This window comes from Danio aesculapii, chromosome 3 (genome assembly GCF_903798145.1).
Source record: "Danio aesculapii chromosome 3, fDanAes4.1, whole genome shotgun sequence".
In the NCBI taxonomy this organism is placed as follows: domain Eukaryota; kingdom Metazoa; phylum Chordata; class Actinopteri; order Cypriniformes; family Danionidae; genus Danio; species Danio aesculapii.
The window spans coordinates 61,203,806-61,228,805 of record NC_079437.1 but is presented as its reverse complement, the minus strand read 5'-3'; the positions used below and the strand labels follow the sequence as shown (position 1 = coordinate 61,228,805).

Below are 25,000 nucleotides of genomic sequence, written 5' to 3'. Positions count from 1 at the left end.
TGGTAGAATTACAGGCTGAACACGAAGCTTTACGTCATGTTTGCATTGAGTTTAAGCAGAAGTGGAGTTAGGGTTGAGCAATGTGTGTGTATATATATATAATGTCTATATTATATATAAGCATTTATATATGTAATATATGTACTTAACCTTTTATTTTTTTATTATTTGTAAATGCATGTAAAATGTATGTAAATTGTGTACAAACTGAAAATGAAAATAAAAAAATATGGCAAAAATAATAATAATGACATCTGCACTTAAGTTATAAAGTGAGAAATATGATCACATATGAATGAGTTAATTAATTTGTTATTAGTATTATTAATACTAAAAATGTCATTCTTTAAATATATTAATTTAAAAATAAATTAAATAATTGTTTAAGCTTAAAAATAAATAAATTTAATAAATAATAAACAATTAAATTAGAATTTTTAACGGTTAAAAAAAATCCATTAAATAAATGTTAAACAATTAAATTTGAACTTTTAAGGTTACAAATAAATTAAATAATTAAATAAATAATAAATACTTAAATTAAACATTAAGATTAAAAAATCAATTAAATAATTAAATTCATATTAAATAATTTAATTCAAAAGTTAAGCTTAAAAATAAATTACATAAAAATTAAACACTTAAACTTAAAATTTTAAAGGTTTAAAATAAATTTAATAATTACATAAAAATTAAACACTTAAGTTGACATTTCTCAAAGTTAAAATAAATGTATTTGTAAATGTAAACTTAAGGTTTAAAAAAATCAATTAAATAATTAAATCAATATTAAATCATTAAATTACGATTTAAGCTTAAAAATAATTAAATTAGATAACTAAATTCACATTTTAAAAAATGTATTAAATAAATTCACATTAATAAATATTTTAAAAAATTTAATTTAACAGTTTTAAGGTAAAAAATCTATTAATTAATCAAATCAATATTAAATAAATAAATTCTAAATTTTTAAGCTTAAAAATAAATAAATTACATAAATACTAAACAATTAAATATGAATTTTAAGGTAAAATAAATAAATATTAAATACTTAAGTTCACATTTCTTAAGCTTAAAATAAATGTCAATTATATCAATATTAATTAATTAAATTCAAATTTTTTAAACTAAAAAATAAAATAAATATTTAATAATTAAATTCACATCAAGGTTAAAAAAATCAATTAAACAATTAAATCAATATTAAATAATTAAATTATAATTGAATATTAAAAGTATTATTATATGTCTACATTTATAATTAAAAACATTTGCCCTGAAGTTCTAAATAAAGGGCGAAATATGATCATATATGAACGGATATATACTTGTGTAAAAAAGCAACAGATGTTTATATGTGCTGAATATATACAGCATATTTATATATTAATATACAATATATATAAACTAATAATTGACTGAATTCACAGAAATGCTACTATATGGTGACACATCAGGACATGAGATGAGACTTTTGTCCTGTCGCCCAGCGCTAAAGTGGAGTGTAAACTATTTTTCGGAGGTGTCCTAAAGTGCATGCTTTACCTGTGCAGGAAGTTGTGTTTGTGCATGTGTGTGACCCCGGCGGCGATCTCGCAGGCCATTTTCTGCAGCTGCAGCAGTTCTCCGTTCTTGTACAGCCACTCATGCTGAGAGACGTAACTCTTCAGATCGCCCTACACAGCAAAACACAAACACAAGAGTTCAGACCTGCTCAGCTTCTTCCCGCAGGACATACGATCTCTCAATCAGGGCAACACACAGGACTCTTTTTTTATGCACATTTAAGGACACTTATGAGCACTGCTCTTACAGCGGAGGAAAGAAATATTGAACATGTCAGCATTCGTCTCAGAAAACATATTTCTAAAGGTGCCATTGGCTTAAAATTTTCACTGGATGTTAGTAATAGCCAAAGAAATCCATATATGAAGGAAAACAAGACTAATTAGTTTACAAATAAAGTTCTGTGCAGTAAAATGAAATGACAGAGAGAAAAAGTATTGAACACATGAAGGACGGGAGGTGTATAAAAGCATGGAAAGCCCAGACAGCAGCTGAAATCTCTTAGTAGTTCTTCAGCAACCCTCTGCCCTTCCTCAGCTTAATGAATATCAGCTGCTTCAGTCCAACATCTACATCAGCAGGAGGATGAAGATGAAACTAGAGTGGACATTTCAGCAAGACAATGACCCAAAACACAGCCAAGGAGACTCTCAGATGCTTTCAGAGAAGAAAAATCAAGCTGTGGAATGGCCCAGCCAATCACCTGACCCCAATCCAATAGAGAATACCAAATAAAGCTCAGATTTGATAGACGAGACACACAGAACCATCAAGATTTTGACACTCTGTTGAAGTCTGTCAAAATTATTATTCATATATAGTCCCTTATTTATCAGGGGTCGCCACAGTGGAATGAACCACCAACTATTCCGGCATTTACTTATTACTTATACTTATTAGGCTTATTTTATCTTATGTAAAGGGGCAGAATAGGTCTCCTTTAAGTTTCAACCAAACAGTGATTTGCTTTTACTTGTTTGTATATCCTGGTGGGGACTTAAAACTGAATACACACAGACTCACAGGGACCTGTGGCCCAACATTAAGATCCTCACGGGTAAATGGGCTTACAAATCATACAGAATGAAGTATTGTGAAAACGTAAAAATGCTGATTATTTCCGGTGAGGGTTGGGACACTGAGGGTGTGGACTTCTACTATAAAAACACCATTACGTCTATAATGAGAGTCTCCACCAGGATATAGGAGTAACTGTGTGTGTTTGTGTGTGAATAGGTAATTTGCAGACGCAGCCACAGAGCGGCAGTATCCTCTGTCTGTCTGAACAAACGCTGGTCTGCCGTCTGGAAACTGAACCAAATAAGGGAAAGGCAGTTTAATAGACACTAATATACGCCGTGTCAGAGTAAATTAAAAATAAAGAAGCAGGCTGAGCGGCTGTGTTGGGTTTCTGGCTCTGAACACCACAGCTCAGGTTAGCTCTAGAATAAAAGTGGAGGATATTATATTTAGGGTTCCCATTCTAGACTAAATGTCAAATTGCCGGACTTTTCACTAACCAAAAAGCTGAATTTCCATGATCTATCTACTTTATTTTTCACCGACACGGCTATAAGAAACAAAAATGTGTCAAGACTTCTGGTTTTATTCACTTCCATTCATTTTTAGCAAAACTAAACTAATTATATCTGATTGATGTTCAAAATCCTAATGTTTTTATACATTTGACAAGCAGGAAATTAATAAAATTGCATGAAAAAAATAGACTAACCATAATATTTCAATTTATCTTTAGTTCTAAGGCACTTTTTACAATGCAGATTGTGTCAAAGCAGCTTGATATGGAAAATACCAGTTCTAGTAAATGTAAACTGCTTTAGTTCAGTTTATTAACATCAGTGTAATGCAAAGGTCACTGCTGAAAGCTAAAAAACTGAGGAGCAATCAGCAAAACATGAGAAAATATGATAAATTGATAAATGAAAGTAACATTTTTAATGACAAACAAAAATCAATTTGTGAAAAATGAGAAAAAAATGTGAAATAAAAATACATTTTGATAAAGGGAAAGTAAAAATAAATTAAATGACAAACAAACAAAAAAATAAATTGACAAAACATGAGAAAAAAAACACAAAAACAAAACATTTTAATAATTGGAAAGTTATGTCACAAAAAAAATTTATTTGCAAAAAAAAATAAATAAATAAATAAATAAATAAATAAATAAAAAAACAAGAAAAAAAACATTTTGATAAATGTAAAGTAAAATTTGAAATGACAAACAAGAGTTAAATTAGCAAAAAGTGACCAAAAACAAGATTTTTTTTTGGAGAAATGCAAAGTAAAATTTGAAATGAAAAACAAAAATCAATTAAAAAAAATAAATAAATTACAAAAACATGAAAAAATGAATTCTAACAAATGCAAAGTAAAAATTTAATTGACAAACAAAAAAAATTGGCAAAACAAAAAGTAAAATCTTAAATGACCAAAAATAAATAAATTAATTAAAAAAATAAATAAATAAAATCTACATAAACATTCAGAACCAATAATCGACCTAATTTTTTCAGGTAATTTGATAATTACTTTCCCTACTGCGTGTGGAGTCACGTGACCCTGTTAGGCAGATTTAAACGTCTGCGTCGAGAACACATACCTGCACACCTCTCACAAACTGTAACTACACGTTGCACATTTGCACTATGTTTAAGATGATCGGAAGCAGCGCAAGAGATGCCTCGAGACAGCTTATTTTCCATTACAATAAAATTATTATTTATATAAAAACATTGGTTTACAGAAGACTCAAGAAATGCACTGTTTAAAATATTATTTACAGGATATACAAGAGTTACTTTATTTAGGAGAGATGCTGCTTATTATCTACTTTTAATACAGAAAACATTGAAAATAATTCATTTTGTTTACAAAAGTTTAAGTTATTTATTTTCATTTTTTTATAAGGAAAAAGTGACTTGGTTTTAGGCAATGTGTGTTTTAATTTCAGCTGTTCAGCGTTGATGTTCAGTAAATAATCATGGAGAGTAGATATAGTGTGTGTTTCCTTCAATTATTTTAGATTAAAGTAATGCACCCTTCATTCAGAAATCTCTCACTTGTAATATGTGAGAATATTCACTGTACAAAACTTATCAGTAAACTATGAGGGCAATAAATAAATTAAATATTAGTTCATTAATCGTAATAAACCATTAAAATTTTTAATTAATTGAGATTTTAGGCCAAATAGCCCGGCCAAATATATATATATATATATATACAACCAAAAGGAACTCTCAATATTTTCATGCTGCTACTGGAGCTTTTGCAAAAGTGACTCAGTTGAAAAACATTGCACTTGCACAACACTGAACCCCTGTACTTCATGTACACCTGCAGCCACAAACACACACACACACACACACACACACACACACACACACACACACACACACGTCAATGAAAGCAGATATTAATTATGCATAAGTCATTAGAGCGCTGGCAGTGTTTCCAGAGTTCTCGCTCAACAGCGGAGCACTATTACATAAGTCTACAGAGGCTGCAGATATCGTAGCGACGCAGGACAAACTGCTCCCTTTGGAAAGACCAGCGGAGTCAGATATCATTAACTTTCTGTCAAAACACACAAGCTGTAAAGCAAGCTGCTAAAAGAGCTTTAGTTGCACATAACACGAGGCTCGGCAATCTGCTCCCGTCTTTCCATTATACAATACTAAATACAAATGCTGGGAGGAGATTAATGAAATGTAAAATAAACACATGCTTGTGTATTAAATAGATTTATTATGTACAGCTGAAGTCTGAATTATCAGCTCTGAATTATATAGAACACATTTCTTTAATCACTAATGTTCAATCACTGATTTCTTTTCTCTTTGTCATGATGACAGCACATAATATTAGACTAGATATTCTTCCAGACACTAGTATTCAGCTTAAAGTGACATGTAAAGGCTTAACTAGGGTAATTAGGGTAAAGTTAGGGTAATTAGGGCAAGTCATTGTATAACAGTGGTTTATTCTGGAGACAATCCAAAACTAATATTGCTGAAGGGGGCTAATAATATTGACCTTAAAATGGCTTTAAAACTATTAAAAACTGCTTTTATTCTAGCTGAAATAAAACAAATAAGACTTTCTTCAGAAGAAAAAATATTAGAGGAAATACTGTGAGAAATTCCTGAATCTGTTCAACATCATTTGGGGAATAATTGGAGAAGAAAAAACTCATATATAAAAACAAAACAAACATATTTCTAGATATTTCGATTTAGATCATATAGGTATACATTTTATATCTAAATATAAATAAATATTTTCTCAAATATCCTAGTGTGTTTGCATATACACATAATAAATATACACAGAACATACACATATATTATCTAAACACAAACTTTTGGATTTTGGATGCGATTAATCTCTGCAAACACTAAAAAAACGTTTTCGTTTTACCCAAATGATGATGATACACACAAATAAAAAGTGGCGTTTGCTGTTTGTTCAAACTACTTATCGTTTTCGGGACAACTTAATTGTTTTATGTGGAATTCACTTAAATTGGTAAACACTAATAACTGATTTCTCCATGTTGTCCAATTGAGTTATCAAAACAAAAATCAACAATAGTGTTGATTCCAGTCTGATCTCATGAAGAAACGTAAGCATTTTACATTTTGCCAGTTTAGTGGCTACTTCGTACAAATCTGTACAAGTTCAATCATATAAACATGTACGATTTTATAAGTCGGCGTGGAAATCACCCCCGATCACCACCTCAATCATCATTGGAGGATGTGCAAATCTTATTAAATTTTCCGAATGAGATCGTATCTAAATCAAAATGCTACAAACTGATGTGAGATAGTATTTATTTATTAATAAGAGTAGAACGATTTAGAAATGGTTTCAAACGACACTTTTAAAGAAGTGTGGGAGCCCCCGGTGGCTATTCATGGTATAGCGGCCAAACCAAATATCATAGGAAACTCTTATTTTTCCCATTTCAAGTTCACATTTGGTTTATGTTGCCATTTTTAGGCAGTGTTTTAAATCCAATATAAAGATTAAATTTTTGTTGACAACAAAAGTTGTGCTGTGACACAAATGTATTTAACGTAGCTATTTTACGTTTTGTCAGGTTAGTGGCTAATTCATACAAATTGAGTTCAGCCGTCCGAATATGTACGATTTTTAAAAGGACCACTGTGTTGATTCCAGCCTGACCTCATGAAGAAACGCAAGCATTTTACGTATTGTCAGTTCAGTGGCTACTTCATACAAATTTGTACGAGTTCAGTCGTGCAAAAATTTACTCTTTTAAAAGGAGGCGTGGCTCCAAACTCCACCCCTAAACCCAACCATCATTGGGGGATGAGCTAACCATACTCAATTATACGAAAGAGATCGTGCGAATTCATACGAATTAGCCACTAAATCAAAGTTACGGATTGCCGTGAGATTATCAGTGGTAAATTCCTCAAATCTATTCTTGAATCATTTCAAGAAATGCACACATTTTCTTCTTTTTTTTCTCATTTATTTTAAAGGGATAGTTCAACAACAAAATGGCCAGCTCTACATACAGTCAATATGAAAGCCTCCTGAGCAGGGCAAACGTTTGTTTACCAGCAAAAATGACCGAATTGATTCACAAACGTCGAAACTGATATATTGAAGAAACCTGTAACCATTGACTTGTATTGTATTTGTTTTTCCTACTACACTGCAAAAATAATAAATAAATAAATAAATCAAGAAGCATTTTCTAGAGAAGCAAATATATTGTCTTGTTTTTAGAAATAATGAGTCCAAATGAAGTGAGTTTTTAGTTAAAACAAGCAAAATAATGTGCCAATAAGGTAAGCAGAGTAATCTAGTTTTCTCTTTTTTTAAATAAATTTACCTTACTTATGCCACTGGCAGATTATTTTGCTTGTTTTAAGGAAAAACTCACTTAATTTTGACCTAATATTTCTGAAAACAGCACAATATGTTTTGCTTGTCTAGATAAAGCTCTCTGATTTAAGAATTGCAGTGTGTGGAACTCAATCATTATCAGTTTTCAGCATTCTTCAAAACATCTTCTTTTGTGTTCTACAGAAGGTGGAAACTCATAAACACTGAGTAAATATTCATTTTAGCGTGAACTATCCCTTTGAGCGCACAGCATTGGGGAAACATGCTAATGCTTCTGGATCTAAATCGTATCATGGTCACAGATTTGAGTGCAGCTCCCTAAAGAAAGCCTCTACAGGAGAGACTGTCACTCAATCACAGAGCAACTGGCATTCTGCAAAGCATCTCCAGTTGCAGACTGCAGCTATATTTCTCTCCAAAATGCACTGTGTCAGGGTTACCAACGGTTACCGGTGCTACACAAAGAAAACCAGCCATCCAAACACTCGCCTCTGACTTTAACCAATTCAATTCAAGTTTATCTGTATAGCGCTTTTCACAATTGATATGGTTTCAAAGCAGATTTACAAATGGTGCACATTACTGCATTACAATTAAAATTCAGAAAAGTTAAGCTTATTACAGGCCCGTAACCAGCCTAGTGAAAGGGAGGGGGGGTCTTTATCTCTAAAAGTGGACCTTTCATTTTTCTCCACATTTTGTATTTGATCAGGAAGTTTAAATGTTATTTCTCATGAATTATTTTGTGCTGGATCAGCTTGTCTTCTGGAATCATGTGCATGCTCTTTGCAATAACAAAAATAATGACTGTTTTGTCAAGCTGCTTAGTAAGATCATGTGCAAATTTTGTCAGACCAAACACACACTACATGTTTTCATTTTTGATGGGCACTTCTCCTAGAAAAGACTTCTCCTTTACAGCCTCAAAAACACAGACATGCTGGATTAGCGCCTTTTGCTGTGAAGTGCCAGCTGATGGCTGAGGACTCCGCTTGGTATTAAAGCCTTCATTCGACAGTTATCAAAAAATTTAATGGCAAAAATAGAGAATGGGAGGTCACAGGACAAATCAATAATGTCCAATATACAGGACGTCCTGGCTAATTTGGCCAGTTAGTCAAGAACCTCATGGTAGCAACAGATTCTCATCTGTTAGGAAGAAAACAACGTTAGCCTTACCCTGTTTGGCAGTCTTTTTGAGCTTATGTTCAATATTTTGCGACAATGACGGTGCTGCCTGCTTTCTCTTCCATCTCTCTTTCTCGTTTCGACCCATAGTGTTACTCAGTATAGATGAGGATGTTGCATCAAAGATTCAAACATTACTGCTCAGTTTAGGTATTTTTTTGTGTACGTTTTTTTACAACAACAACAACAACATTAAAATTACTTGAAACGTCCCATTAAAAACTCATGTCATATTCTGGAATTTATTCAATATTAGAATAAATAAATATATATTTAAATATCACTAAATGAAATGTAAAAATTACATCTAATATTAAGCTCATATAAATTATAAATAATCATAATTCCTTAAGTTTTATAGCGCTTTTCTGGACACTCAAAGCTCTTTACACATCTTTGAAGGGGAATCACCTGATCCACCACCAGTGCAGCATCCACCTGGATGACACGACGGCAGCCATAATGCGCCAGACCGCACACCAGCTGACTGATGGAGAGGAGACAGAGTGATGAAGCCAATTATGATGAGGGGATGGTTAGGAGGCCATGATGGACAGAGGCCAGTGGGCAAATTTGGCCAGGATGCCGGGGTTAAACCTCTACGGGATTTTTATTTTTTTTTTATAATTATTTTTTAGGGGTTTTCACCCTTATTTGGACAGGACAGTAGAGAGAATTGACAGGAAAGTGTGGGGAGCAGAGAGAGGGGAAGGATCGGCATAGGACCACGAGGCGGGAATCGAACCCGGGTCGCCGCGAACACCGGAGTGCATGTGTCGGTGCACTTTTCCACTACGCCATTGGCACCTACACGGGATTTTTAACGGCCACAGAGAGTGAGGATCTCGGTTTAACGTCTCATCCGAAAGACGACACTCACTGAGCAGTATAGAGTCCCAATCAATATACTAGGGCGTTAGGATTAAAACAAACCACAGGTTGAGCGCCCCCTGCTAGTCTCATTAACACCACTTCCAGCAACAACGTAGCTTTCCCATGTGATCCAGGTACTGACCGGCCGCAGCCCTGCTTAGCTTCAATGGGCGACCATGTGAGAGTTGCAGAGAGCTAGCCGCCAGCTAAACCCTAGGTCAAATTATTGATTGTAATGCCAAAAATCAATAAAGTATAATCTACCAATAAGGGTGAGCAAATGAATCTTGTTATCCCTTTAAAATAAGTTTATTTTACTCACCACATTGGCAGATTATTTAGTTTGTTTTAAAGAAAAACTTAATTTTGTCTTATTATAGACCATTTTGAGGGATGTAAACAAAAACAATGGTCCCAACGCATTTCCTGTTTCACATTTGTAATTTTTATAGCTTGCGAGAATCCAAAAATAGTCAAGTATTGATAAATATTGTAATGAGAGCTGTTTTAACTTTAAGTTATGATTGAATTGCCTCTTAATAGAGTTATGACATAGTACAAGCAGGAAATGTCCATGGGCCAGTAACAAGACCACATTGAAATGGTCTGACAACAAGATGATATGTTTTGCTGGTCTAAGCAGAAAACCCTTCCTGATTTAAGCACTTTAGAAATACTCTAGAAACAAGACAAAAACTCTTAAGTTACATTGTTTTGTTGTTTGTTTCTTTAAAAACAGCATTAAAATGACTTGAAAAGTAACCCATGTTACTAGTATCTTCTCCAGCATGCTGATGAAATGCACCAGCGCAGCAGGATCGCAGAGTGACAGTGCCAGTAAAAGAGTGCTGTTGCTTTATTGGGATGTGAGGGAATCGGAGAGTTACGCCGCTCATATCCTTCTCAGGCACAAGCAGAGCGCCCCAAAATAGACCAAGAAAAACAGAGAATAAATCAAAAGGGCTGAGACTCGTGACGGAAGCTGGCCTAATTAAAGAGCTTCAAACAAATGAAGCAGAGAGTAAATGTTGAATCTGAGATGCTGAATGTGGCTGTGAAATAAGATTCCACTTCAGCTGCTTACAGGAGCGCTGACCAGCACAAATCTGAAAGGGGGTCCTATGATTGTCTCTTTTTACAAGATGTAAAACGCGTCTCTGATGTCTCTAGTGTGTGTGTGTGTGTGTGTGTGTGTGTGTGTGTGTGTGTGTGTGTGTGTGTGTGTGTGTGTGTGAAGTTTGAGCTGAGAATAGCACACAGATAATGTTTTCTCTCTTTCTGAAACTGACCCGTTTAGGCTTTGATCCTAATTGTGGCGTTTTGGTGACTGTCGCTTTAAATGCAAATGAGATCGTGCTCTCTTTTTACAAACTTACTAGTTCGCAGTACTCAAACACCAGCAGGAACGGGATGGCCTCCACACACTGACCGAGACACTGCAGTATATTGGGATGCTGAAGAACCCTGTGAAGAGACAAATGAAGAAACACATGCGATGCAGATCAGCATAATAACTTTACAGCAGTTTTAGAGGCAACATTAAATTAAAGGGGACCTATTACACCCCTTTTTACGTATTAGTATTGTGAGGCAGTTCCTAGAGAAAAAGAATTGTAAATGAGGAAACAGTGGGCGTGGCTTGTTTTTCTACAGCGAGCTGATTGGATGTAGTAAAGTAGGCATTTCATTCAGTAAGATATGGAAAAGGGTTTGGGGAGAGTTATTACAACCCAATAGACTCCTCCTCCTCCTCACCATTTCTGTTTGTTGTAATAGCAACAGCTGGAGGGGTGTGGTTAAGTGTTAGCCACGCCCATTACCTCAGACAGACCTAATCTCAGAATTGAACCGAAAACAAACAGGAAGTGCATTTTCAGATTTCCTTTTCAACGGGCTCACAATGTTTTTTTTTTTTCTTTTGTTTTGTTTTTTTATTACATTTTTTTCAGGGTTTTCACCTTTATTTGGATAGGAAAGTAGAGATTATTGACAGGAAAGCATAGGGAGCAGAGAGGGGGGAAGGATCGGCATAGGACCGCGAGGCAGAATCGAACTCGGGTCGCCTCGAGCACCGGAGTGCATGTGTCGACGCACTAACCACTACACCACTGGTTACACCGACGTTTAGTTTTTTTCTTAAAGACACGCACAGATTAATGTTTCACCTCAAAACTAGCAATGTGAGCTAACAAAAACAACACGGTTAGTTTTGATTTCATACAACACACATATTACAGAGAGACAAGGGCAAGACTCTGACCTGTACGGGTCTCCCTGCTGCAGGAACTCGTTCTGCTCTTTGGAGCTGGCATTGGCCCTCAGTTCTCGGACCACCGCTCGAGCGACTCCCGGGTCCACATAGATCTCACTGAGCAGAACCTGTCAGACAAGCAGAGCAGTGAGTTTCAGGAAGAACAACACAATGAGACGATACAGGTGATGCAGACGGAGGCTCTGTTGACAGCAGGTATGCACCCTTTTCACATTTGTGTTGTTCCCAGCAGCAGAAGCCGTCACAGTTGGTGAACTCAGAGCGCAGTGAATGCGAGAGGACAACAAATCATTATACTACAATCCTATTAGCTGAAATAATGACAGAAAAACTCCAGGATGGTGTTATCGAGAGTTTTAGAAAGAGGAAAACAATAGTGTGAGACTGATAACGGCAGATAGAAGAGAGAATCATATATAATATATAACAACAAGCGGTCATTCATTTTATTTATTTATTTATTTATTTTTTATAGTTATTCTTTCAGGGTTTTCACCTTTAATGGACAGGACAGTAGAGAGTATTGACAGGAAAGCATGGGGAGCAGAGAGAGGGGAAGGGTCGGCATAGGATCGCGAGGCGGGAATCGAACTCGGGTCACCATGAGCACCAGAGTGCATGTGCCGACGCACTAACCACTACACCACTAGCGCAGACACGATCATTAATTTTTTGTAATTTGATGCAAAGATGATATAATACATACACAAATACATATAAATGTTCATACGCTCTTTCTTATAGATCAAAATAATTAAAACTTTCAAGGATTTAGGACGCTGATGACCGTTAAATGACGTTCCTTTTCACAACACTTAAAAGACGTTTAGGGACTGAAGACACCAAGTGATGAAGGGTTTCAGGTGTCATTTTGTCCCATTTTTCCTGCAAACAAGTCTTAGGGTGGGCAACAGGGTCTTCTTGTTGTATTTTACGCTTCAAACTGCGTCCACACATTCTCTATTGGAGACAGGTCGGGACTGCGGGCAGGCCAGTCCAGTAACTGTATCCTCCTCCTCCGCTGCCAGGACTTTGTAATGTGTGCAGAATGTGGTTTTGCATTGTCTTGTTGAAAAACGCATGGGCGTTGCCACAAAAGATTACCGAAGCATACTTAAGGGCCGATCACACTGAACACGCTTTTCCGCACTGCACTGCCTTTTTTTTTGTCGACAAGAATAAAAGAAGTGAGCTACTCTATTTATGTCGCTAGGCAACTATTGTTATAATTTTAATATTTAATAATATTGTAATTTTCAGGATTTGTGAAGTCATACAGCTATCAACGTAAAATAAAGAGGCCTAAAAACACTCAGGTAAGGTTAATAGACGAAAATACATCGTATGGCTTATTTCCGCATTCTTTCAGGAACCTAAAAGCCATTTTTTTAATAATCATCACTGCATTTTAGAGTGTTATGAATTAAAATGATGGAACTACATTTTAACAAGAGTTTGCAGGAGCTGGTGAAGAATAAAGACAAAGATGAGAGGTTTGTACTAATGCATATGTATTGTTTTTGAAGGTAAATGAAGCCTAAATGTATATTTTGGGTGATTGTTCTGTAATTAATAACATTTGAAAGACTGCAAGGGTGTGCTCGTGTGTTTTATTAATTTATTCATTATTTATATGATTACAGACATTCAGTAACTCGCATGAGCACTGATCTGAAGCCATCATCAAACCCGGTCCGTAAAAGGGTCAGTAATTAACATTCATTAATTTTGTTTTCGGCTAAGTCCTTTTATTAATCCGGGGTCACCACAGTGGAATAACCGCCAACTTATCCAGCATGTTTCACACAGCAGATGCCCTTCCAGCTGCAACCCATCACTGGGAAATAATTAACATTTATACACAAGTATTTATGCATATAAACTAGGGCTGCACGATTCTGGATAAAATGAGAATCAATCTGCTTAGAGTAAAGATGAAGATCTTCTCATGAGTCTGTAGATGTACAATAAAGGTTAATATGAGTAGGCTAGTATTATTATTTCTCAAACTTATGGTAAAAGTAACAATGATAACATTAGGCTTATGTTTCTAGAGAAATGGCCAGCTCAGCTCAGCTCAGCTCAACAGACGAGCACGCTCCCATGGCTCTGCTAAGCAGAAAAAAGCACCAGGAAACAAGGTTTTCCCTCAAGTCTTAATCTGAGTAAACACATCCACATGCAGGAGAACATCTTCAGTGCCGTATACACACTCCCTCGCTCGCGTCAAACTCTGGCCCCCGGGGGCCGATAGCATAGAGATCAGAGCGAGCACCAGCAAGAGCACCAAATGTGATTATTTAAGATTAATCCTCCAGAGGAACCACACATATGTCCTTCATAAATACTGTAGTCAAAGCTGCGAGACACAAGTCTAAAGTCAAACGTTTATTGTACAAAGTGTAAACAGACGAGATTTACCTTTCCGAACCAGCCGTTTCCGATCTCCTGAATGTAACTAAGAGAGTGTCGTGCCACGTGAGGACCGGAAGAGACGTCTAAAATAAAACACAAACGTCAAACAAAGAGGAAAGCCTTCACTAAATCTCTAAAATAAAAGCAGCTAAATTAAATTTCAATCCTCAAATCTGTTTTACATGAAAAAGCAAGCTCATCTTCATCCCAAACTCTGAGAATGTGTGGGCTTTCCCTCATCACTGACCACAGCAAAGGGGGATTTATAATGTTTAAAGTATCCGCAGAAGTGTACAAAGTTTAGCGCAATTCATACAAGTTAAAGCAGCAGATTCTAATTGTGTGTGTGTGTGTGTGTGTGTGTGTGATATTGTGGTGTAAAAATGGTTTTATCGCTGGCGGAACCCAGAAAATTTGACCCATAAAACAACTGCTGTATCCTAAATGTGTACAGCCGACATGAAAATACTAAATTATAGACCCTTTTGAGAAACAATACGATGGTCATAATGTATTTGCTGGATTACATTTATAATTTCCATAGCTTCCCAAAATCCAAACGGGTTCAAATACTGATAAATAATGTTATGGCAGCTGTTTTAACATTAAGATATGATTGAATTGCCTCTTGTTACACATATTAAATAGTTTGGCAATAAGCAGAAAAGGTTTTACGTGTCTATGACATGACCACTCTGAAATGGTCTTTCTAATGTTGGGGTAATAATTTTAAAAAAGTCACCAAAGTCAAGATAGAAAAAACCTGAAATTATATACCTAACAAAAAGCAAAATTAGACATTTATTGTAAGATTGGGATAATAAAAATTAAATTATTATTATAATTATACTAAATTATTGTTTTTTTCTAATGCTGAGGTAATAAAAAAGAACTCTCCAAATCTCAAAATAAAAAAATAAATTATACACTGAAAATAAAAATATATATATTTTTTTCTAATGGTGGGGTAATTAAAAAAAACGTCATCAAAAGTCAAAAACAAAACAAAAAACAACTGAGATTATACACCGAAAATACTAAATTATTCATTTATTTAATGTTAGGGTAACAAAAAAAAGTCACCAAAAGTCAAGATTAAAAAAAACTGAAATTATACACTGAAAAAGGTGCTAAATTATTCGTTTTTTCTAATGTTGGGGTAATTATTAAACAAAAAACATCTCCATAAATCAAGATAAACAAACTGAAATTAATGCAAAATTATAGATTTTTTCCTAATGTTTGGGTAATCAAAAAAAGTCAGCAAAAGTCAAGATAAACAAACTGAAAATACACTGAAAATACAAAATTATAAATATTTTCTTGCTTAATTTAATAAAAATAAAAATTAATAAAAAAAGAAGCCACCAAATGTCAAATTCTGCAATAATATAGCCATTGTTGTAATATTGCTATTGTTTAGAGGTTTTTCTGCTGTTAAAACATTAAGGGTTAATTTTTGACTCATAAGTCAAGGGATTGTTAAATGTTTTGCTGCATTTCCAATCAGTTAAATGCACAGTTGGGAAGCCTTCTTATAAAGCATTGGTAAAACCGCACCAACCCTACTCTGTTTTTCACATGTTTCTGACCTGTAATGCGGGGCAGCTGGAGGTGTGGGGGTCCGGGCAGGTGCACAGGGGGAACAGCGAGTGTGTAAACCTCAGCGGGTGACTGCATAGACGGTGTGTCCTCCGCCGGCGGCGTGAAATCAACCTCATCCTCAAAGTGGTCTTCAAACTCCTGACAGAACACACAACACATTATTATTTAAACGATTTGCCTTAATCTAAATAATGCAATAATATGATAACGGTGCTCATGTTTTACATGTTTTAGCACAGTTCATTTAACTAATCCAATGTTTCACATAATTTCAGGAGTTTCATTTTTAATTTTTTAACTTCAGCAGCTTCACTTTCATTCTGAACACTTCAGTCATGCCCCCCTGACACAGTGCTTCCCACAGGTTTGAAATATACTTGCGGTGGTGGCTGGATTGAAACTCACCCTTTTCCCACAGCACAACTACATGCGACAAACAAAAAAATAACGTGATTTTAACTATATTTTTATTTATTATGACACTGTTATACACCTTTTCTTATCAATGGCTTAAAGTTATTTTAAAAAGGCTGTTGAAATAAAAGAAATCCACTATTTCTCTTACTTTTAGGCTATTTTAGGAGCCATGTGCACCCACTGACAGGTAAAAGCTGCTCTCTCTCTCTTTAAAGTTGCTATATTGCATAGACATTTACAGTATTGCCAAAGCATTTTAGATATGTATAAAGTATGTAATATATTAACATCTTTAAATTTATAAAATATACAGCAAATGAGAAACAAATATCAGAAAAATGAATAAAAATAGACAACATTTCTAAAAATGATAATAATTACAAGAATAAAAAGTGTAGATTATTTAAATGAGGCAAATCCGTTGATTCTAATGGTGTACAAATATTCTGCAGCCAGTATAGATGTTATTTTATTCTCTCCGAGTATAAAGTAAAGTTTATCCGAGTCATTTATTAAATGATTAATCGTTTAATGTTTCTCTCGCGGCGGTGCGCGCACTGTCGGCTGCAAAAAGGTAATGCAAAAACGCATACAAATAACAGCAACTTTAGAAAGCGAAAGTAAAACCTGAATCAAGGGCATTTTAGGAGATTCAGAAACTACGGACGCATTTTGGCGGAAAAGGCGCATCTCTGTGGGTCTGCAGAGCACGTGAGAGTTTCTGTGACAGATCGCACACACACAGCATTAGGAAATGCAGAGAGCGAGAGAAGATTTTCCACTGGTTAATCGATCGTGAATGTTTAGTTTTCTTGGACGGATACAAAAGAAGTCTAAAAGGATGATACTAATAGTATTATTCATGTGTCACCACCAACTATACTTGGGCGGCCGTTCATATACCTGGGCGTCCCGCCCAAGTAAAGTCTATGTGTGGGAAGCACTGTTGACAAACTCTAAGCTACTGGATACGAGTATGAAGTACGGTTTTAACGGAACTGAAAGAAAACTTTAGCATTTCACCATCAGCATTAAAGTGTGTTGTAATGTAATGTGTTTTTTATTTATTGCCATGTCAGCAACCAAGGCTATTTTCATGGCAAGAACATATCAATATTTCAATATTCCTTTGAAAACTGTAGCTTGGATCAAATCCAGACAGTTCAATATGGAATGACCATGGCAAAAAAGGTAATATTATTGATGTGGAACAAAGAGTGTACACCTAAATTTGAAACATGGCTCATAGAGTTTTGTAATGTACTACACATGGAAAAGATTAGATATGAGATTGCAGGTAAACCAAAGAAATCCATCTGTAAGAATTGGTGAGTGCTGAGAATATTGGCTTCTAATATCCAGATATTGTTGTCTGTATATATTGGGATGAGTTACTCCTTTCTTCCGATGTCCTAAATCAATATTAACAATGGGCTTCTTTAAACTCCAGCTGAAGTGTGTTTGATTTAAAATCTCCAGGTTTAGCTTTAATCTTTCATTAAAGTGTGTTTGGTGATGATGATGATGATGATGGAGTGTGTGACGAGTCTCCAGGAGTTCACTGTGTGTGTGTGTGCACTTGGAGATGTGTGCCTCTGTGCCTTTTACTGACTCGGTGGATGCAGAGAACAGTGTCAAACAGTTGTGTGTGCATGGACTCTGCATTATGCAGCTAAAAGTCCAACATGGTAATAGTTTGATTAGGATGTTTACATGTCTGCACTGCACTACAATAACGCCGCTAAAACAGGAATAATCCACACGTCTTACTTTGACTTGTGTTTACTACAACTGCAGCTGGATTCAGAAATCTGTTGGAGGTCATCAAGAATCTGTTTACATGGTCGACTACTGTCTTTATCGTATTAGATTCTGAGTTTTATTGTCCATTTAAGCCATAGGTCTGAAAACACTCCTCCATTCCTGGAGGGCCGCAGCTCTGCAGTTTTGCTAGAGCCCAATCAAACATAGCTGATCCAAATAATGGAGGTGTTCATATGCGTGTGCTTGACGCAGAAGTATAAATCAGCCTTTAATCATGTTAAAATCAGATTCATGTTAAAATTGGGATCATGTAAACCTACTAAAGGTCATCAAAAATCTCTGTTTACATGGTCGACTGTCTTTATCGTATTAAAATAAGAGTATTGGTGTCCATGTAAATGTACTGAAGGTCATCAAAAATGTTTACATGGTCGATTCTTAATCAGACTGCTGCCTTAATGGTGTTGAAATAGGAGTATTGGTGTCCGTGTTAACGCAGCTATTGACTCACCTTAAAGTTGATCTCTTGCTCTTTGCAGCAGGAAGCACAGTTAAGCAGCAGGACCACGAGGGCCAGCGTCACAGCCAGAGACAGCAGCAGCGGGATGCTCAGAGACACATCCACATATCCAGCAGCCTCTGCTGAACACACACACACACACGATTACAGCTCAGATGCTGACGGAGTGATGATCTCTCAGAGGGAATCCCTCCAGTGCTGCGCAGCATTATTTGACATGCACACACGTTCATTCATTCATTGAGTCAGTGCTGAGCTGCGTTTCAGGACACAGATCTGCTTTCTGGAGAAACAGCACAGCAGGACACCCCCATCTGATTATAATGAGAGTAATTAATTACACCACTTGCACACATGTAAATACAAAATAAATAGCTTCATACTGAAGAAAGGAGTCATTATGGAAAATAACAATCTTTTTAAAAAGTTGTAAATGTACAATATAAAACCTTAAGAAACGCAAGGACGCACCAGAGTTAAAAATTCTTGGCCAAAAACCAAAAATCTGGGCTAGAGTTCCCTCACTGCTGTGTTTACCAATGTTTATCCAATGTTTAATGTAATTGCGGGTGTTCATTTTTAATTTAACTTTAACTGCAGTTCGGCAGTTTCAGTTTCATTCAGGAACATTTCAGTCATGCCCCCATGACAAACTCTGACCTATTGGATGAGAGTATGAAGTAAGGACGGACAGGAGTGTGCTGTTTTAATGGAATTTGACAGCACATGCCAAATAAATCTTTTACAACAGTTGTAATGTACAATATAAAACCTTAAGAAAAAACAATTGGGAAACACCAGAGTTAAAAATTCTTGGAAAAAACAAAAATTCTCGATGCTCTTGACCAAAAGCTAGTTCTGGTGTGATTGGTAAAAGGCCTTCTGTAAGTTGCAGGGCCCTACGCACCTTGCATAGTCCGCACATAGGGCGAATTGATAGCGACTAAAACTACATACTATTTTATGCCAAATTCACACTGCAGTGTTTTCAAAGTTGTACCGTCACTGCTGTGTTTACCAATGTTTCAAGTAATTGCGGGTGTTCATTCTTAATTTAATTTAACTTTAACTGCAGTTCGGCAGCTTCACTTTCATTCAGGAACATTTCAGTCATGCCCCCATGACAAACTCTGACCTATTGGATGCGAGTATAAAGTAAGGACGGACATGAGTGTGCTGTTTTAATGGAATTTGACAGCACATGCCAAATAAATCTTTTACAAACGTTGTAATGTACAATAGAAAACCCTTTAAAGGTGGAACAGCCTTTATAAAACAATTGGGAAACACCAGAGTTAAAAATTCTTGGCCAAAAAACAAAAATTCTCGATGCTCTTGGCCAAAAGCTAGTTCTGGTGTGATTGGTAGGGGGCCTTCTGTAACTTGCGGGGGCCTATGCACCTTGCGTAGTCCACACATAGGGCGGATTGATAGTGACTAAAACTACATACTATTTTATGCCAAATTAACACTGCAGTGTTTTCAAAGTTGTACCGTCACAGATGTTTTCACACTGCATGATTATCTGGGCTAGAGTTCCCTCACTGCTGTGTTTACCAATGTTTATCTAATGTCTCAAGTAATTGCGGGTGTTCATTCTTAATTTAATTTAACTTTAACTGCAGTTCGGCAGTTTCACTTTCATTCAGGAACATTTCAGTCATGCCCCCATGACAAACTCTGACCAATTGGATGCGAGTATGAAGTAAGGACGGACATGAGTGGGTTGTTTTAATGGAATTTGACAGCACATGCCAAATAAATCTTTTACAAACGTTGTAATGTACAATATAAAACCTTTTAAAGGTGGAACAGCCTTCATAAAAAAATTGGGAAACACCAGAATTAAAAATTCTTGGCCAAAACCAAAAACTGTAGAAGCCAAAAACCACTTTCTGGTGCGATCGGTAGGGGGCCTTCTGTAACTTGCGGGGTCCTACGCACCTTGCATAGTTCGTATATAGGGATTGAAATCATTCATCTTTGCTCTAGACGTGTGAATAAGCCTTGACAACAGCAACAAATCACTCGTTCTCCATTTATGTCTGTCTTTGAGGGTCTACGGGACGAGTCTGATCTCTCAGCAGCCAACAAACAAACCATTTGCAGGACATTGTGGTCTGGACAGGTCCGACAGCAGTTCAGATATCAAGTGCTGAAAGGCTGGATGTGTTTCAACACCATTAACACTGCTCTCTTCAAAACAACACAAGCCCCGGGGGTCCTGAACAGTAAGACAGTATAATTGGTGGCAGGAGAGGTCAGGAACACTGCCGCAGTGGCGTGTGTGTTTGGCATGTTGCTAACCCACTAGTTTGTCTTGCATAATTATCTGACAAGGATGTGCATGTACGGATAATATGCTATGATGGATCTTTCATTGGTGGCTGGAATGATGGCCAATAATAGTGGCATCAGTAATCCAGCAGGACACACTCAGAGCCGCATGAAACATGAGTGAGCAGAGTTATTCTGAACACTTGCTTATAAAAGCTGCTTTGCAGGTCTTTTCCACAGTCATATTAATGAACAACAAACCCAGTTAGAGGTTCCCAAACCTGTTCCTGGAGGCACACCAGCAGTAGATGTTTTGGATGTCTCCCTTATCCGATCCATTCATTTCAGGTTTTAGAGTCTGTTCTAATGTTCTGATGAGTTGATTCAGGTGTGTTTGATCAGGGAGAGGTTGAAAATGTGCACTGTTGGTGCGCCTTCAGGAACAGGGTTGGGAAATGCTGAACTAATCAACTAAAAACTCATTTAAACCCTTGTGAACAAAACCAGGACCTCTTTCACCCACAACACAACCTCACAACATTATGCAGTTCTGAGGGTGCACTCACACTATGCTATCTGAACCGTGCCCAGGTGCGTTTTCCGGTTTGTTTGAGAAGTGTGAGTGCTCTGAATCGGGCTCAGGCGTTTGTCAGTCAGCACAGAGGGATTCACTCCTGAAAATATGTCTGATAATCTAATAATCCATATCCTTTGCAAATATTTGAGAAATGTAGCAAAATTACAGTCTGCGTCTTGTTTACTTGGGTATTTTTGTTCTCGCTCTCCGATTTGTGGCTGAATAACCAATCACATCGCTCTCTGCAGCCGATGGCAAATCTACATGCTGAATTGGGCCAATGCGCTCCGACTTTAACCCAACGAGGGGCAACTTGTGACCAACGCCTGACCATCTGCTTGGAGTGTCGCAGCCCTTAGATGATTAAAGGTGTTTTCTGTTCCTTCCACTCGTTTCTCCTTCATTAATGCAGTCAGTGTATAGCTGCACAATTATTAGTTAAAAAACTCAGATGCCCACACAGTCTTGATGATTAATGACCATGATCCTTTATAAATAAATAAACATTCATGCAAAATGAGTCTGTGATGTTCATTGGTTTGGCAGATTTACAGTACATTGAGAGAAAAATCAACGTTTATCACATTTTTCTTAATTAACCTGTGCTTTGCTGAAGAAACTTCCTTCAAGTAACGCTGTCTTAAAGCTGTGAATCTGCTCAAATGGCTGGATACAAGATATTTCAGTGGGTAAGTCTTAGATCTGTGTTTCTAACTTCTCCTGCCACCAATTATACTGTCTGCAGTCCTGGACCCCTGAGGGTTGCTTTGTTTTGATGAGAAGAACAGAAAACAGTGTTAGTGGTAGCTTTTATTATTTTTCAGCATTTAATCTATTAATTTTGAATGTAATGCTTTGCCTTTTTATTTCAGCATGGAAAGAGGTACAAAAATCACATGGTACTATTTTATATTTTGAAGCAACATTTTAAAACACATTACAATTGAGCACAATGACAACTGGGTAATGATAACAGAAAGAGAAGTCAAATTATCCAACTGAATTCATTCATTTTCCTTCGACTTAGTGCCTTATTTATCAGGGGTCACCACAGTGGAATGAACCGCCAACTATTCCAGCATATGTTTTACAGAATGGATGCCTTTCCAGCCGCAACAAAGTACTGGGAAACACCCACACCCACACACTACGGCCAATTTAGTTCAATTCACCTATTCACCTTATTCTCCGTGTACGAGTGGACGCACATCTTTTAGGCTCTAGACTTCCGGTCTCATTCATTTCCAGTCATTTTTAGATGTTAAAAAACAGCTCGTTCTGCTGCTTGAAGATGAAAACTGATGTTTTCTTATTATATTATTCTACTTTGCCTGTATAATCTTGAAAACATTTGTTTCTAGAGTGACTAGTTTGACCGTTTTCTACCGTTTATTATTCCTAGTCATTTTTCCCATAGGCAGCTGAATCAGAAGTTCGATCGCAAAAACGAGCGCACTTCCGCATTGAAGAATAAGGTCAACAGCGCATGTGTTTGGACTGTGAGGGAAACCAGAGCACCCGGAGGAAACCACACCAACATGGAGAGTACATGCAAACTCCACACAGAAACGTTAACTGACCCAGCCGAGGCTCGAACCAGCAACCTATCCAATTGTATCACAATGCATATTTTTAACAACACTAACCACTTTGGTCCACTTTAAAAACTGTAACTTAGAAAAGAAGGTTAAATACACCCGTCCTTAGTGACCGCTCAGACAGAATGCATTTCTGCCATCAAAAAAAAGCCCCCAAAAACACGATAATGAAATGAAACTGATTATACTTATACATACAGCACTTCTCATTTTAAGAATGCTGTTGTTTGATGGACTAGATGATATGAGAAAAATCTGACAATTGTGTGTTTAGCATTTTATGTTGTATGCTGATTATGGTAATGTAGTTTATCATTTATCCTACTTTGTGTATGTAAACATTTATCCTACTGTTAATAGTCTCCTGTTATGCTTTCCATCATTTTTGTAAGAGTGTATTAGCACTATGATGCTATTACATTGTCTTATATAATGAGTACCATAAAATGGTCTTTATCTTTTATCGCAATAAATTTTGGTCTAATATATCACCCAACAAAAACTAGATCTCGTGACAGGCCTAATGAAAGATATCCTTTTGTTTCCAGTGCAGCAGAAAATTGCTTATGTGTGCTAGTTCGGATTGGGAGTTTCCATCTAACCACATCACTTTGACTGTAATGTACACCTGAACTCAGAGTCAAATGACATTATAATCTGACCTGCGTTCTGGGATGTATATGAGAGACCTGTTGCTAGGCAATTTACTCCAACATGGGCTTACTATTACTGCCAGGAGATTTTGTAGAAAAACATCCACCCTACCAAGCCATGACATTAAATGTATTATATTGTCTGTGAGTCGAATTTAAAGGTTTATGAGCCCTATCATACACCCGTCGCAGTAAGGCGCAAGACATGTTTGGCGTGATTTGCTGCTATTTTCAGACCAGCACAACTGCCATTTTCATGTTTTGCACCACGTTGTTTAAATAGTAAATCCATTTGCGCCACTCTGTGGACTCATGTGTGTGCTGGTCTATAAAGGAGGTGTGTTAAGGCGCATTGTTGGAGCGTTGCTTTTTTGAGTAACTGAAATAGGCCATGCCACTGACCATCTAAAAGCTGCTCTAAAGTCCAACACAGAGTGCATTAGTTATGCACCTATGCTGGTCCAAACACTTACATATTGCTGAATACACACAGGATGAACAGCAGTTATTATTAGCAGTATTGTTTATTATCTGCATATTTATATCTGTTTTAATAAACACAAGTGTAGATTTGTCCAGCTGTGGGGTTTTGGAGACGTCTGCATCACCATATGGGGCATCAGAACAGGACGTGTGTTTGAATATAACTCAGTGTTTTGACCACACTTCATTATTATTGTTCATTTATTCCTTTGCTGGAGATTAGAACTGAGTTTAGAAATAGTTTTGATCAAATCTTTGTGCTTAGCAAAGGAAATTAAACATGTGGGCTAATGGACGTGTTCAGTGGAGTGAGTTTCCACCGTTTCCTCACTCCAGCAAAGTAAAGGAGTAAAGAGGAAAAATAAAGTAAAAGTAAAGAGGCTGAATGGAGGAGGCTCGTTCTTTATCATCGCGCTGCAGATGCTCTGTTTAACTGTTTTCTCACTAGTGAAGCGTTCAGTTACTTCAATTACAAAGTCCGCCATGTAAATAGAAAACGCACTATGGCATGATGCAAGGGATGACTCTTAAAGGGAATGAGAGACGAGACTCTGATTGATTTAATGCACGTTATTCTCATAACACACCTAGAACTCATGAAGAGAATAAGCACAACCGTGTTAGACCATGCGCCACAGTGCAGAGCGTATTATTACATCCTCAAAATAGCAAAAGTGGATTCAGACACGCTCTTAATGCTTTTACGCCATGAGCTTTAGACTTTGTGCCTATATCGTTAAAAGTACTGAAATCTTATAATATCGCCCATTTGATCGCTGTTGAACATTTATTTTATGCATTTATCTAAATTTGACCAATCAGATGGGGCATTGCTATCTTTAGCCACGCCTCCCCAGTAATTGCTGTTCTGCTATTGGCTGA

The 25,000-nt window shown here is 36.4% G+C and overlaps 2 protein-coding genes across 3 annotated transcripts in view; one reads left to right on the top strand and one right to left on the bottom strand.

The window, feature by feature from the left end:
- The window catches only part of lmtk2 (lemur tyrosine kinase 2), a 57,839-nt gene that overhangs the window by 17,500 nt on the left and 15,339 nt on the right, over positions 1 to 25,000 (bottom strand). Inside the window, exons 2-7 of one of the 2 annotated variants that reach the window (XM_056454382.1) lie at positions 18,522 to 18,652; positions 15,817 to 15,967; positions 14,231 to 14,307; positions 11,798 to 11,916; positions 10,914 to 11,001; positions 1,549 to 1,679 (exon numbers count right to left, since the gene is read on the bottom strand). In XM_056454382.1, coding sequence (XP_056310357.1) covers positions 1,549 to 1,679; positions 10,914 to 11,001; positions 11,798 to 11,916; positions 14,231 to 14,307; positions 15,817 to 15,967; positions 18,522 to 18,652 — 697 coding nt within the window. The remainder of the gene's footprint in view (positions 1 to 1,548; positions 1,680 to 10,913; positions 11,002 to 11,797; positions 11,917 to 14,230; positions 14,308 to 15,816; positions 15,968 to 18,521; positions 18,653 to 25,000) is intronic. The other variant, XM_056454384.1, reaches the window with a different exon arrangement.
- Positions 1 to 25,000, top strand: part of baiap2l1b (BAR/IMD domain containing adaptor protein 2 like 1b) — a 258,771-nt gene that overhangs the window by 221,789 nt on the left and 11,982 nt on the right. The window lies entirely within an intron of this gene.